Here is a 15,485-nt window from a genome sequence, read left to right on the forward strand (position 1 = left end):
AATATTGTACGTAATTTTGAAGGATCAATTATACTTCCGGTACTACTAATCTATTGTTTAGATTGGGTTGCTGTTACTTTAGGTGGAGTTCATACAGCTATAAAATCATGGTAACTTTCCCTGCTACTGTAACTAGCATCCTCCTCTAAAGCTAGAGAATAAAATAATGCTGAATGCCGGACATTATTATTATTTATGTAAAATGGCACTGTTAAATATAGTCATGCGAAAAGTTCTTGTGAACAACATAAACATCTCATTTTCATCATTTTTGAAAAAAAAAAAGAAATTCTGATAGATTAACGTTTTGAAGACAGCATTTTTTAATAAAGAGCCAGCCTGTGAGAAATAGATTTTTTTAAAACAGTTTATTACAATTTTGGTTTATTACAGAGTCTATTTCTAAAGACCACCATATCTGGGAAAAATATTATTGCCCTGTACAATATGATTTTTCTGCCTACACTTTTTGAATTAATGTACCATTGATACATTCGCCTGTGTGCACACAAATGTCCTCTGGGTCTCAGGGAGCAGGTCTGGAGGCGGCTGCGTGTCTAACTTGCCTCATTACTCCAAGCTCTGTTTGTTTGTTCTTGCTGTTTCCATGTCTCCGTTGCCTGATGGACACTATATAAATTAGGGAGGATGCTAATTACAACACGCCAACTGCTTTTCCACTTCTAAGCCCGCGCAAAGTCTCCTCATCCCTGCGGAGGACACAGGCTCACACCTAATTTAATTAGCTATCAGCGAGGGAGTGTGCTTGTGTCCGCATACAGTATGTGCTCAGCAGATCCCTAACCATCTAAGCATCTGGTTTTGACGTGTACTTTGAGAGCAGAGTTGTCATAGGAACAATTGCTTATCTTCCAGACGATAAGAGTTAAAGACACTCAGTAACTCTAATCTGATTTAGTGACAGACAGTGTAGCTCAGTCCTAAAAATCCTAAATTAAGTCTTTTTTTTTTTCCTCATTCATTTTCAGTCAGGCACATCAAGATAACTTGCACCTTAATATTTCTCGCAACTCAAATATGTTTGCTGAGGTTTTAAACACTTTATAGGTATAACATGAGTGCCATCTATTGGAGAAATACTAAAAGGCTAATAGTTTTTCTTCAGGAGCATTAGATAGTCTGTTATATTTGCATACATTCACTTAATAAACACTGATTTTAAATATAAAATCATTCATAGAGCTAAGAGTGATATTTCTGCAGTATTTTTTGGATAAAAAACAAACAAACAAACAAATAAATAAGATATATATATATATATATATATATATATATATATATATATATATATATATATATATATATACTAATATTGCCACTACCCCATTTTTCTTACAAAACACTTTAAAAGGTTGCAGCAAGGCATTTCATGCTTATCTATTTAAACATTTTATAATTTCAGTTATGCTAAGTTGTGTATGTACTGTATTGTTAAGAACTATTTTCAGATTATTTTCTAACATTAGCTAGCAAGTCTTTACTCCAGATAAGATATACTCCAGTTGATATTTCATTGCATTTAATGTAACAAATATATCAGATACTAGCATACTAGCTTTACTAGTAAGTTATTTAGCTAGCTAGGTTACATTTGACTTCTCATTTACTTTTCTAAGTGTTTTGGCAAGACCAATAATGCACAAACTTTTTTTTTTTTTTTTGCCTTATCTGTATTTAATTGGTGTAATAATTATTCATTGGTATGTTATATATTAGGTGATGTGAATATTCATATTGTCTAGCATTACGCAAAGCTAGCTAGCATTACTCAAAGCTAGCTAGCTAGTTACTGTACCTTGCCATTTTTCTCTCCGTAACTAAGCTAGCTATGTTAACCCGTAGATTAGACAGTTGTTTCATCAGTTTATTCAAAGAATGTTAGCTAATTAGCTATTTGCCACATTAAGCAAGACAATTTCCTTTGTTAAAATAAGCTAGTTTCTAGATAGCTATTAATTTTTATACTAAAGTAGTACATTATATTTTTATTAATATTTTATCATTTGTAGTGTCACAACTTCATCCCCCCGAAACTTTAGCTACTGTATATAGGGCACTTTTTCTGGGCACTTTTTACAATAGCTGTAGTAGGCTTATATCTAGGTGACTTTAATATGGATATCTATTGATTACTTCCTGACGTAATAGTACAGCAAATGGAACACATTATACACGCTCACTCAAACGGTGTGATAGAGACTGTCTTTTAACAACAGCATTATGGTGCTCCTGAAAGAGGTTGAGTTTATCCAGATATTTTGTAATCCTGTATCTGCCTTTCACAGGGGCGTGGAGAATAAACCAGAGCTCCAGCGTGTATTAGAGCAAAGGAAGAGAGATCAGATGATCAAACAGAGAAAGCAAGAGGAAGAGGCTCGGAAGAAGATCTCACCTCTGGAGCAAGAGCTTCTCAAGAGACACAAACAACTGGAGGAGGTGAAATTCCTGTGATGTTCTTCTTATGATTTTTTTGGAGGCTATACTGTACCATCTCAAGAGAGTCCTCCCCAACCCCCTTATAAAAATTAATAATGGTTTGCCAACAGTCCGCTTTAAAGATATTGGAATGGCAAGGCCAAAGTTTAATTTGTTTTTACATGAGAAGGTAAAATTCACATATCGGCTTAGGTAACCTGATATTTACATCTAGGCAAGTTAAACAGTTTAGAACATGGCACATTTTTTGTTTAAACCCACAACTTTTTTTTAAGTGGTCAAAAACTATTAGAACAGTTGTTTCCTGTTGCACAGCTGTGCCCAGGTGTGTTAGACTGTTGGATTGTTCAAATAGTTTATAGCACTTAATATGTACTTTTGGTTTCAGCAGTGGGTTTTGTCTATGAATTTATTGTTAAAAAGGATAAACCAACATAAAGACTAGAGAGATGTCTATGGGAGAAATAACTATTAATTATCAATTAAGCATTTAATTCTAAAGGTTAAAAGAGGGAAAGTTGATCAGAGCAACAAGACAACAATTTTGAATGTCTTAAAAGAATTAAACACCAGTGGGGGGCTAACAAACAAACAAATCGGCAAAGGAAAACAACAATACTATACTTGATGATAGTGACATCTATTACAACCTTGAAGGTGTGAAGGTATCACAATCCACCATTTGAAGAAGATTTTGACAAAACAAATATAGATGCCATAACACGCGATGCAAACCAATTATCATTAAGAAAGAATCAGAAAGACAAATTGGAATTTGCAAAGAAATACAGTGATGAGACACAAAAGGTCTATAACTCCTGGTTATGCATGGCTGTTTCTGGAACAGGACCACTCTTCCTTACTGATGGTGTAACTCATGATGGTAGGAGCAGAATGGTCCTGTCATTCCAATACTTTTGGAGGGATCTGTAAAACATTTATGTTGTATGATAGTTGTAACTACATAATCAGACTTGTTGGCATTTAAAATCATAATTTCAGGTGTTTTCATTATTTTCTCACAAGCTTCACAAGAGATTGGCGATGATTCTAGAGTCTGTTGGGGCCCCAGAAAAAACTTTGCAGATTGCCTTTCCACCAAGTATTCATCAACATTATTTTATAAATAAGTTTGTCAGCCCTTGAAGGCCTCCAATTGCTCTGGGGCCCCAGGCAGTTGCCTGCCTTGCCTGTTGTCAAGCAGCACCTCTGGTGAGAGAAGGTCCCAAGTAGAACCATGAAAAAAAACTTTCCTTTTTTGAAGAACCATTTACGAGCATCATTTTCTAATAGTGTAAATGGTGTGTGTTTCCTAGCTGGAGCGGGAGCAGGAGCGTCAGGAGGAGAGCTCTCAAAGTGCTCCTGAATTCATCAAGGTCAAAGAGAATCTTCGAAGAACATCGGTCATGAGCACTGAAGAGAAAGAGGTGTAGAGGATGAAACCGGAATAGATCTCTGTGCTTCTTCCTCTCGCTTTCTGTCTTTCTCTATTTCTCTGTCTTACACAAATATATGTTCCTTCTGGACAAAACATGTGACTCCAGAATTCTAAGATGGGTGTCAAAATAGAAGACAGAAAAGACTGAGAAATTAAGATTGTTTGGATGGATTCAGACTTTTTCTGCAAGTCTTTTATTATGAGACAGATCTGCTAGTTGGAGGTGATGACGTTGTGTTTCTCTGCAGAGGCATCAGAGCGTCTTTAATTAACTTCTAACGTAAGATCTTTACACCGTATACAATCAGTATTATTGCATATTGTTGGATTCCCAACTGCCAAGTGCACTGCACATCCCAGATATTTGAGGAATTGTTGGCTGGAATACAATGTTATTGTGGGGTTTTTTTTCTGATGTATAACAATCAGCACAAGTCACTTTTGTTCATAAATGGAATGAAATAACTTTTCACTTCTGATGTGAATACATTTAAAAAGCTGCATGTGCGTGCAAGATGTTGGCTAAAATCAGACCGGATCTCAATTACTGTGAGACGACAATAACTCAGTGACGGCAGACCTGCCTACCTGGATGAGGAGTAATGCTTAGCCTTGCTGAAAGGGGGGGATGCAGTAAAAACAAGGATATCACTGTAAATTTTTGACATACTCCTCCACTTTTTTTAAGAGGCTTGCGAATTCCTTTCAGAGAAACTTTAAAATTGTTTCACATGGCCTGAGATTTTCTCACTGTTGATCTGCTGCTTAGATCGCTTAAGGGTTTCTGAACAATGACCATTGTCGTGTTAATTGTTTTTGAAATGCTAGGTGTTCCGACATTTTTTCCCCTTTTTTTCATTTTTAGCCAAAAACCAAAAGTGCCGGTTTTGACCATTTTTTAAAGTCAGGTTAAGAGAACTAAAGAATATAGGCAAAAACTTTACTATTGATGGAAAGAGGTAAGGGCTTCCAGGGAGTGTCAATTAATATTGCAATTTTCAAACCACTTACATAACTGTAAATCATAACAGAATCATACAATATACTGTATACCTTTTAGACTGCTTTTTATTTCAGTCATAGCTCATCCTTTTGTATTATCGTACGATGTTACACTGTGAATCTCCTCAAAATGCATGAAGGTTGGCAGGTCTGTCATGATCACAACCCAGGATTTTTTTTTGTTAAAGGTGTGTTGTGATGCCTAAATGTCTCTGTTCTTTTTTTCCGTGCCTTTATGAGAGCTACAGAACAGACCGTGCAGGCAAAGCGCCTGACCGTTCCTGCATTCCAATCAGTGTATCACTATGTAGTGTGCATCAGAATAGTTATGTGACATATAAGTTAATGATGCATCATATAAAGCATGGTGTGTGTGTGTGTGTGTGTGTGTGTGTGTGTGTGTATCTGTGAAAGAGAAGGAATGAAAGCGTGAGAGGGAGCGAGAGGGGGTAAAACACAAAAGGATAATCAGGAATCAAATTCGCACACTAGATTAAACTGTTCATGACTTTACATTTACATATAAAGTAGACATTCAGTATAAATATTTTTTTTCTTTCTTTCTTCGTTTTTTACCCTGATGTTTTAGTCATAATTGTGGTTGTTTAGAAAAAAAATATGGAATAAAAATATATGTGAATATATATTTTTGCTTTTATTAGTTTCTAAAGTCAACTCAAGTAACATATAAAAAATACATTTGAATAACAGTCAATATTAAAATCATGTTTGTTTTATTATTGCTTTATGCTTTTATGATGTAAAATATTGGTTCATTGAATGCCATACACTGACACGGTTTTGTTCTGTATTATTTCAACACCTTCAATTAATCAAATTAATGACTTTTTGATTGTTATCAACAAATGAAGGCACATAGACTAACACACAATTGTATAATTATAGTGGCAAAAGTGATATTACTTTATATAAAATAAACTAAAAGTGATACTATAACATGGGCTGTTCACATTTTTTTAGTGAAAAGTTGTTCTTGTTATAGCTGAAAGAAAGTACACACAAAATGTGTTCCATTGAGTCACCCCAGCCATTTCACAATGTGCTATCGAGTTCAGTTGCACTCTTAACTGCTCTCTTCAAACACTGCCAGACATCTAGACCTCAGTGCAAGACTTGAGAATCACAGCTTCCTGCACAGGGAATTTCACAAGCCTCCAAAGTGAAACCATAGAGAATAATGGGCTTGTAAGAGTCATCTCAAGCAGCAGCCTCAGCAGACACTGCAAACAAACACCGGAGAGAGTGTTACGCCTGGCACATCCCAGATTCCTGTATACGGGTTATCATGGTCAGTTTCATCCTAATGGCTCTTCGAATGGACCGTGTTTTGTTTTTTGTTTTTTTTTCAGTGGAATGTCTCCATCTTTGCCTCCTGTCCAGCTTCTCGATGACTCCCTAATTAGAGGCGCAGGTAACACTACACCCCAAAATCACAAGACCCTTTGTCCATGCAACCACTCTATCCACCTTCAATCTGTATAATCCTGAAAAATCTACAGGATCCGATCTGTCATGCTCTGGTGAACAAAAGAGAAATTGTTCAAGGTGGGATGCCGCTGAACCTGAACTGAATGATGGCACGGCTGAAGTAGTAGACCTGAACTGGAGCAGGTAACCGAACCGCATCGGGCTCCAGACACAGAACAGGTGTGTGATCTAAAGAGGAAAAGATACTTCTAGGCGTTTAGTCCGATTCCTCTAACAGCTTCATCGATAGCTTCATGGTCTCTGAAGGATTTCAGTTAAAATATGTCTCCTTGGCACAGTCGCTTCTTACCTTCAGCTGTTAAAAAAAAAGCTTTAGAGATTAAGTCCACCTTAGGATGACGTGAGCATCTTTGAGGGCTTTGGGTTTTAAACACATGCTCCTTGAAAGGATCAAGTTCAAGATTATCAAGTTTAAAATAGATAACAAACCATAAAATGTAAAGTAAAATACATTTCAATATTTAATAGGGTAAGGGGGTGGCACGGTGGTGTAGTGGTTAGCACTGTCGCCTTGCACCTCCAGGGTCCGGGTTCGATTCCCGGCCAGGCTCAATTCCCGTCTCTGTGTGCATGGAGTTTGCATGTTCTTTCCTGTGCTTCATTCCAAGGACATGTAGGTAAGGTTATTTGACGTTCCCAAATTGCCCGTAGTGTGTGTGCCCTGCGATGGATTGGCACCCTGTCCTTTTTTTGTCCATTTAAAAAAAGAATGGTTAAATGTTCTAGATTTTACAAATACAACATTTCTTAATGGCTAGAGAATCAACAAATAGGGTTATTAGCATTGCCTTTAACTTAAACATTATTGGATTTAATCATACCTGTTTTGGATTAAAGTTCGCTGGTTTCCTTCCATTTCTTTCCATTCCCACTCTATACACCCAATATTACATATCCACCATGATATGATGACACGGAGAAAATGGTTACTGATGGTCAATAATGAGTGGATGGTTCTATCTGCTATTCACCCTACATTTAGACAGAACTTTTCACTGATCAGCTTATGGCTTATTCATTTAAAAAATGAACATTATAACCACCTAAGTTTTGGTTCCCCTTTTGCCATCAGCGCAGCTCTGGCATCCTGGGACTTTGCATTGCAGACCCCCTGGTGCTGTGCTGTGGTGTCTTTTGGTTGCGAGGTGGGGCAGAACATTTTAGAAAATATTTTTTTAGCACATCCAATGGGTGCTTAACTGGATTGAGATCTGGAAATTAGAGACTCGGTCGGCAGCCCTGGTTTCTTTGCCTGCTGTAGCCAGCATTTATTTTTTAGCAATTTGTGCTGTATTGGCTTTTCTGTGGAATCAGCCAGACGGGCTGGACTGTTATGTGGTATTATTATTATGGCTATTCAGTACCAGGGTCACTAGTATTCAATAGTTGTACTTTGTCACTGCAATATTTGCCTGAAGAGCTATTCTCCCTAATAAAGCTAAAGACTATGACACCTATAAGTTGCTCTGTTCCACTATTATACAGGGATTTTTTTTTTTTTTTTTACATTTGGCCCTACCTAAAAAGAAAAAACCCTCAACCTTCCACATATTACATACAGTATGATTCCAAGCTAAGCACAATGTCCAGCACCTACAGTATCGAATGTCCTTGGCTAGTGCTTGGTGTTCAATATCCCTTAGTCACTGTGTTAAATACCAGGCAAATCATCTTTTGAACCTCAAATCGCTTGCCCTGGTGAACAGTGGGTTGGGTTATAGAAATGTAATGCTACTACAGGTGTACCAGAAGGGTAGAAGGTTGAGGACACACCCCTATAGGTAGTGGATGGGTGGAGCCTGGCGGATAGATACACTACAAAGTTGTAGCGCTTGGACATAGTGTACAGTACAAGCACTCTGAGGAAAAAGGAAGAGATGGGAAGACAGGGAGAGCTGGCTGCATCTCTGCTTATCCTGGTACTCATGGCCTACATCAGTAAAGCAGGTAATGCAATGTTATAGTGGTCTCATGGAGTTTCAAGTTTAAAAAAATATATAATCTTTTGTTTTTTCTAGGGAATAAGCATTAATGAGTTTCTGCTCAATTAAGCAGGGCTGGAAATGAACTTTCTAAAGTGGACTCTCGCCAGCCATTTCCTTAAGTAGTTATTACTTCCAGTAAATACTTAAGTGTCTTGAGAAGAGAAGAATCTTTATAATTGCTACAGTACATAATAGTCTTGAGAATACTGGAATAAAGAGACTAAGAAATTGGTTAAGTATAATTAAGGATAGGTCTTTTCTCTTAAGAGAAGTTTCCGCTAATAGAACAAGCAAATGTAATCACATATACTTTTTTAAGACTTAAATGTAACTTTTTACACTATATTGGACTATTAGGGGAGCATGATTCACTGTACTTTTTCATTAACAATGAATTACTAATATTTTTCATTATCTGTAATACAAATTTTTACAAAAATTACACATATCATTTTGTATACTAGAATTCTACTAGAAAAATTCTTACAAGTATTATTATTATTATTATTATTATTATTATTATAGTAGTAGTAAAATATAATCTAAGTGATTGGACAATTATAGGATTAAAATAAATATAATATAAATACTGTTTTGAATGGGATTTTAGATTTTATTTTAGTGCAATTGACTAATAAACTTAATTTCTATAATGATTATAGCTACGTATATGTACAGTATAACAAAATATGATCCACAGATCAGTAGCAGTTAAATGATTTATTGATATTAAAAAGTGATAGAAAAGTATACAGCAATTTATAATTTAAATTTATAGTACAGTATATTAAATATAGTATACATGTTTTAAAGTAATCAAATGTTTACAGTACATAAGTAGTGTGTATTAAAAGTACATTTCAAACTCATCAGATAAATGTAAAATTTTCATGGGGTAACATTAAGAAAAAATATCTTTATGGACAACTCAAAGTGTTTGGTGTCTTTGTACTTTTTCATTAGTTTATTAGACTACTTGGTTTAAATCATACTTCATGCCGCAGCTTTGCTCAGGAGGTCTTCGGCCACTGATTTCCTGAGGTCAGGCAGAGAGAAGAGAGCGGCTCGGTGTGTGAATGGTGACTGCAGCTCAGAGAACAGCGAGTCCGAGGAGATCCAGGAGGCCAACTCCGATTACGTGAGTGTGTTTTGCAACACCAGACACACACTTACAAGCTTTTACAAGCAGCCCTTTGGCAGTGTGGCTTACATCACTGGGCACAAAACCAAATCTTACCTGCTACGAGCCAGTGTATGAGTAGATCAGTTCCACAGGACTATATATCACGCCTAAACATGAAGTCAGCACTTCAGGTCGACGCTTTATAAATTGGTTTAAACCGATACAAGCAAAGTTTTAGATGAATGAATGATGGAAAAAAATTTAGGATTTTGTACAATTTTATTTCTGCTGATATTTTTATGGAATGTAATTCAGTAAAAATGTCTGATAGGAGTTTAAATGTCTGTTGTAGGAGCAAGAGAACTCAAAGATGCTATTTCCAGGTGGATCACAAGTAGGAGTCCTCAAGGTAAGACACTGCACACCTGAAGAAAGATGTATTTTAAGCTCTAAATTGTGGCCTCTGTCATGGAGTACTGATGGTGCTCCAAGTCTTGGTGTCTTGGTGCTGTATGTGAGAGGCGCAGAAAACTATTTATCCACTTTCTTTCTGCTCACTCTTTGGCTGAGATTACTTGAAAAGTAACCTGTAACAAAATCTGCCCTCGGGGACATCCCTTGTTAGTCTGGCTCTCTTACCCCATCTCTTTACCCCTTCTATTCTCTCTCTCTCTCTCTCTCTCTCTCTCTCTCTTACACACACACACACACACACACTACACAATTAGCCTTTAGCATGGATGTGCAAAGTAAAACATTCCAGCATTTTCATGCAATCTTTCTCCTTCTTGATGTCAGAATGTGAAAGCCCTTACAGTCTGATTTTCTTATTTCAAGCCACATACAGTAATGTCCAAACAACATAAATAAAGCCACCGTCCTGTGGGGAAAAATGCAGTATTGTCTTAGTCTTCCAGGTTGACGAGATCACCTTACCAGGTCTTATGGGATCTGGAAACTTGGAAACACATTAGTCTGCAAATGAGACTGGCCCTTTGTGGATCAGATTGGACACACTTAACACTCGGTCAAATGGTTCGTAAAAATGCAGGTTGTGAATTTGCATTCTCAGAACAAGATGTGGTAAAGAAGTTAATTAGTTTAATTTATAACTCCTTTTTCTTTCGAAACAGCAGGTAGACAAGATTCTGGGTTAAAATAGCTGTCAAAAAAGCTGCTAATTATTAAGTAAAAAAAAATGTTTTAATGTGTTGGCCATACTCGCTAGTTGGAACACCAATTAGCCTTACCTGGCTAGCTAAAACAATGTCTTTAGGATTTTAAAAAGCACAGAGACAGTGGAAGGAAGAACAAGCCTCCAGGAATAGAATTTTTTTTTCTTCTCAGTTTTGATTGTAAATCACTTCACAATCAAGTGACTGGCGTGACTGTTGTGTGCCTTCGCTAACTCTGGAGCGAAAGTGCTTTTTTTTAGGCTAAAATGAGACTGCAGTTACACTTAGCATAAACCACTTAGCTAAGATTGTAAAGTCAGAATGTTTTTATGGATTGTTTTTAAGCCGTGAAGATTTTCCTCATAAATACAATAAACACAACTCAATTTGTATGTAGCGTTACCCTATTATATACAATTAGTGCGTTTGTAGCTATAATGTCAGTCTAAATAGCTCCAGTTAGATGTGGGCTCATTTATTTCTTATCTATCAGATTATCTACAGTTAACTAAAAGTAGGGAAAGTGATAAAAACACCAGCAAAGTGTTTACCTCAGCTGGGCTGCATTTTAGTGAAACTTCACCTCATAACACTCTTTAGCACCTTAGCTCTCCATCATACCTAGCTCAAATTCAATTCAGTCGTGCCCTTTTGGCTCAAACGGCTTATGTTACATGATTGCATAAAGTAAAGTGCTCTCTCTCTTCTCTCTCTCTCTCTCTTTCTCTCTTATTCTCTCCCAGCTCCCTTTTGGAGGTTCGAAGGAAGGTTCAGGTATGTAGCCCTGAGGCAAACATTGTGTGTGTGAAAGTTGAAAGCGAGCCTGAGGCGAACCTGGCCAGGAAAGCTCTGCGGTGCTGGGTATAAGGAGCAGCACTCAACATGCAATACCATCCCATACTCTAACGGATCACACAGCGGGTTCAGAATATGTTATTATAACTTTTATTTAAAAAGCATAGCAAACCTGAAGGCTTTTATATCTATACAGTACATATATACATTTTGTTGATTACTGTCTTTGAACCTAATATGCCTATTATTAAATTAGAATATAATTAATATTATACATTTCGATTGCTATTATAGCCAGGATATAATCTTTTTTTCCCCCTTAATTACATGAATAAGATTTTCATAATAATAACTACAACATTATGGTAGACAAGGTGCTGCCAACCTGAAAAAAACAATATTATGCTGCTGATTTTATTTTTCAGTTTTTAGATCACTTATTTTTTTACAGTAGATATATGGTGCTAAAGCTGCATAAATGCACAAAAAACTGGCATTGTTCTCTTTTGTCCATTTATGCTCTTATACAGTTTCATCTGGGTCTTAAAACATAGTGTGAATTGTGATAAATTCCATATTACAATGTACAGTAACCAAATTTGTAACCATTTTACAAAGCTTATATGTGTTCTCTATTTGTTATATTTTATTTTCTATAAATATAATATAATGCTTTTCCATGTATCTTCTTTTTAATGAATAAACTATTGAAAATCATTAAATAAATATAGTGAATATGTCTTCTGGTTAAAATTTTTTTATTGCAGTTGTACAATATGTTCATACACATTTTTAATTTTGCATTGATACAGTACAATGTGTATCCTTTAGCCTGTCATATAAGGGTTACCAATCATTCCATCCACCAATGTGAAAAGTTCCACGATGGTGTAGTGGTGCGCACTGTTGCATTGCACCTCTAGGGTCTGGGTTCAATTCCTGCTTCGGGGTCTCTGTGCATGGGGTTTGCATGTTCTTGCTGGTCTGGGTGGGTTTCCTTCCACGGTCTGAAAACATGCAAATCAGGCTAATTGGTATTCCCAAATTACCCAAAGTGTGTGTCTGCCCTGTGATAGATTGGCACCCCGTCAAGGGGGGGTTCCCGCCTTGTGACCCAAGACTCTTGGGATAGGCTTCAGGCCCCCCAAGACCTAGTATACTGTACAGGATTAATTGGTATAGATGGTGAGTCGGTACATCTTGGTATAGACATTTGATCTTTTATCTGGTGTCTGCTGCCATCTTATGGCTGCTTACACATCCTATTCAAATCTTGTCCAGTGCTTTCCAGGATAAATTAGTTTCCTACACAGTGACCTGCTTCTGCAGCAGAAAAGTCAGTGTCTGGTGGGCTTTTGCATGTTGTGCAATTTTTCCTGCAGGATGAGCACATCTGTGGTTGAGCAGCAGAATGCTGAGCTCATTTAGGGGATCACCAGAGCAGGTTATGAGGCGATGCCAGGCCGGAGCGTGGGAGACGACACGCTTCAGCGATCTGAGGAATGAGCCGAGAGAAAAGGCAAGACAGGAGCAGCCTATGGGAAACCAGGGCTGTGCAACTGATACTGTAGAGGAAAAAAAAGCACCTGCTTTTTTTTTGTACACTGCTCTTTATGTTAATGGTTCTCAACATGGGCCTGGGGTACCCAGGAGTTTATAAATTGTAGGCAAGGGTCTTTGATTTTTTTTAAAAAAAATATTGTTACAGTGATGGAAATCAAAACTCAACATTATTTTATTTGTTGATTTTTATTTTTTTGTTGTTGTTTTTCAACAGTGTCACAAACGTAGTGTGTTTTTATGAGTAACGTAGGGTTAAAAAAGTACTGTATAAATAAAGAATACAGTAAATCTGTGCTATAGGTGCAAGTGGAAAGTTTAAAAAGTCCCTGGCCTCAATGTTTACCTTCACAAATGCTTAACTCATCCATTTGCCACTCTGTGAGCTATTAATCTACAGTAAAGTAGCAAAACGCTGCATTGCATCACTGCCATACACGTAACACTAATCCACTGCCATGATTTTTGTGTAGGCTCTCGTTTGAAATACTACTAATGTATAGTTAAGAAAACAACTATTCTCTGCATACTTATGCCATGTGCTCTCATGCACTTTTATACATGGGTCTAAATGGGCCTTCTGCCATAATCATACTGGAAACATTTGTGTGTTTAAAAGATATTAGAACAATTAAAAAAACACCTCCTGTGTTTTAGCTTTATCTGTAGTGTAGTTACAGGACTTTGCATTCTTACACTGCCACCTACAGTAGTATTTTAAGCATCTTAAACCATTGCTGACTCCAGACCTCTAGGGACATTTTATTTGATTGCTACTGTAGGTCTGCTTCCTTTGTTTTAATTAGCTTTACTAAGCAATATGCATCTGATTCATAAAGCATTCTTATAATGTTATATCTAAAAAACCTGGGATTCTAGGTTTAAAATGCACTAATAAATTAAAAGCTATAAAGGCACTTCCAGAAATAAAAGGTACCATCCTAAATTTATTCTTATTCACTGAGGTGTCACCAATCAGGCATGCTGATAGCTTTGATATTTACCTGGATTTTTATTGAAAACATTTTAGAATAATTTAGGTTACAGAAATAGGCCTTAAAGATTTTTATAAAAGTGTATTTAAGGTACACCTCATTCTCAGGGGGGAAACATGCTAAAGTTACTGTACAAAACCTGTCCTGAACAAACCACTTGAACACACCACTAGGTGGCAGCAAAATGCTTCACAAAAGCTTATGCACGTAAGCTCCAAGACACCAAAGAGTGTTCATTAGAATGATTAATTTTACATCTTTAGTAAATGTATTTGGTGTTGCCTTATGTGTTAAGGGAAAATGATGAACTAATGTTTCTATCTCGAACACATCATCGATAATATAAATAACTCACATATTTCACATACATCCAGATGTCCACTAATATTCACTAATAATATTTAGGAGTATTTAAGTGATGTTAGTGACCTGTGGTTTCCAGAAATGATTACAACTTTGGATTAAATCTGAGCGTCTGTAGAATTTTCCCCACTTCTCAGGCTCCAGTACTATTTTTAGCCAAAAAGTCAAGGGTCGAAGGTTGAAGCACTAACAGTCAACATTCCTTAGAGATTTCATTCTCACCCTGGCTAAACTATGCTTGTCCAGTCATGTTATGTGAAAGTGCACAGCAGACTTTTAGACCACATCTACAATTATTTTCCAACTGGCTACACCTTTTTAATGCTAAATGTTTTCTGGTGCTGGATTTCAAGACCTTCTATTCTCCAAACACCTGATGCACAACGTCAGGTAGGCAAATCATCACTAACTGTGTAGGGACAAGATAAAACTAGATGGAGCACCACCACATTTTGACTAGTTTTCTTTATAATAATACTAGTATTTAGTACTTGATGTGTGATTAAGTACTACTTTATGTGGTCTTCCTAAAGTCTTGATAAACATCCCCTTGATTTCTGAAGGTATAGAGTCATGCAGATATAATAACTTTGTCCAGGGAAGAAATTGTAGAAACTGGGACACCATCAGCACTTTAATACATAGCAAAAGGTTTTGGGAATTTGCGCTTTTGTGCATACTGTAAATCTATTTAACTGAATGCCACTTTTTTAAGTTGCAACACCTAAAGCTGACATAAATTATGTACAGTAGCTCATCATAGATCACCACTGCAGCACTGTGGTTGCACTACATGGCCAAAGGTTTGTGGAATCCTGTCATAAAAAAAAGGATAAGTGGATGTTGCGATTTGTGTTTATTTAGCCGCAAGGGCATTAGTAATGCCAGGCTTTGATGTCAGGTGAGGAGGCTAGGCAAACTGTCAGCATTTTAGTTTAAGTGAGTTGAGGTCAGGGTTCTGTGCAGGACATTTGAGTTATTTGACTCCAACTTTGGCCAATCATGACTCAATTCCCGGCCAAGCTCGATTCCAATCTCTGTGTATGGAATTTGCATGTTCTCCCCATGCTTGGTGGGTTTCCT

The 15,485-nt window shown here is 36.8% G+C and overlaps 1 protein-coding gene across 2 annotated transcripts in view; it reads left to right on the forward strand.

The window, feature by feature from the left end:
- si:ch211-236d3.4 (actin-associated protein FAM107A) overlaps nt 1–5,854 on the forward strand; it is a 41,060-nt gene extending 35,206 nt beyond the window's left edge. For both annotated transcript variants that reach the window (XM_053484600.1, XM_053484599.1), the window contains 2 exons: nt 2,307–2,457; nt 3,774–5,854. In XM_053484600.1, the coding sequence (XP_053340575.1) occupies nt 2,307–2,457; nt 3,774–3,890 (268 nt within the window). In that variant the 3' untranslated portion in view covers nt 3,891–5,854. The remainder of the gene's footprint in view (nt 1–2,306; nt 2,458–3,773) is intronic.
- Nucleotides 5,855–15,485: the final 9,631 nt, after the last annotated feature.

This window comes from Clarias gariepinus, chromosome 23, assembly GCF_024256425.1.
Source record: "Clarias gariepinus isolate MV-2021 ecotype Netherlands chromosome 23, CGAR_prim_01v2, whole genome shotgun sequence".
Classification (NCBI taxonomy): domain Eukaryota; kingdom Metazoa; phylum Chordata; class Actinopteri; order Siluriformes; family Clariidae; genus Clarias; species Clarias gariepinus.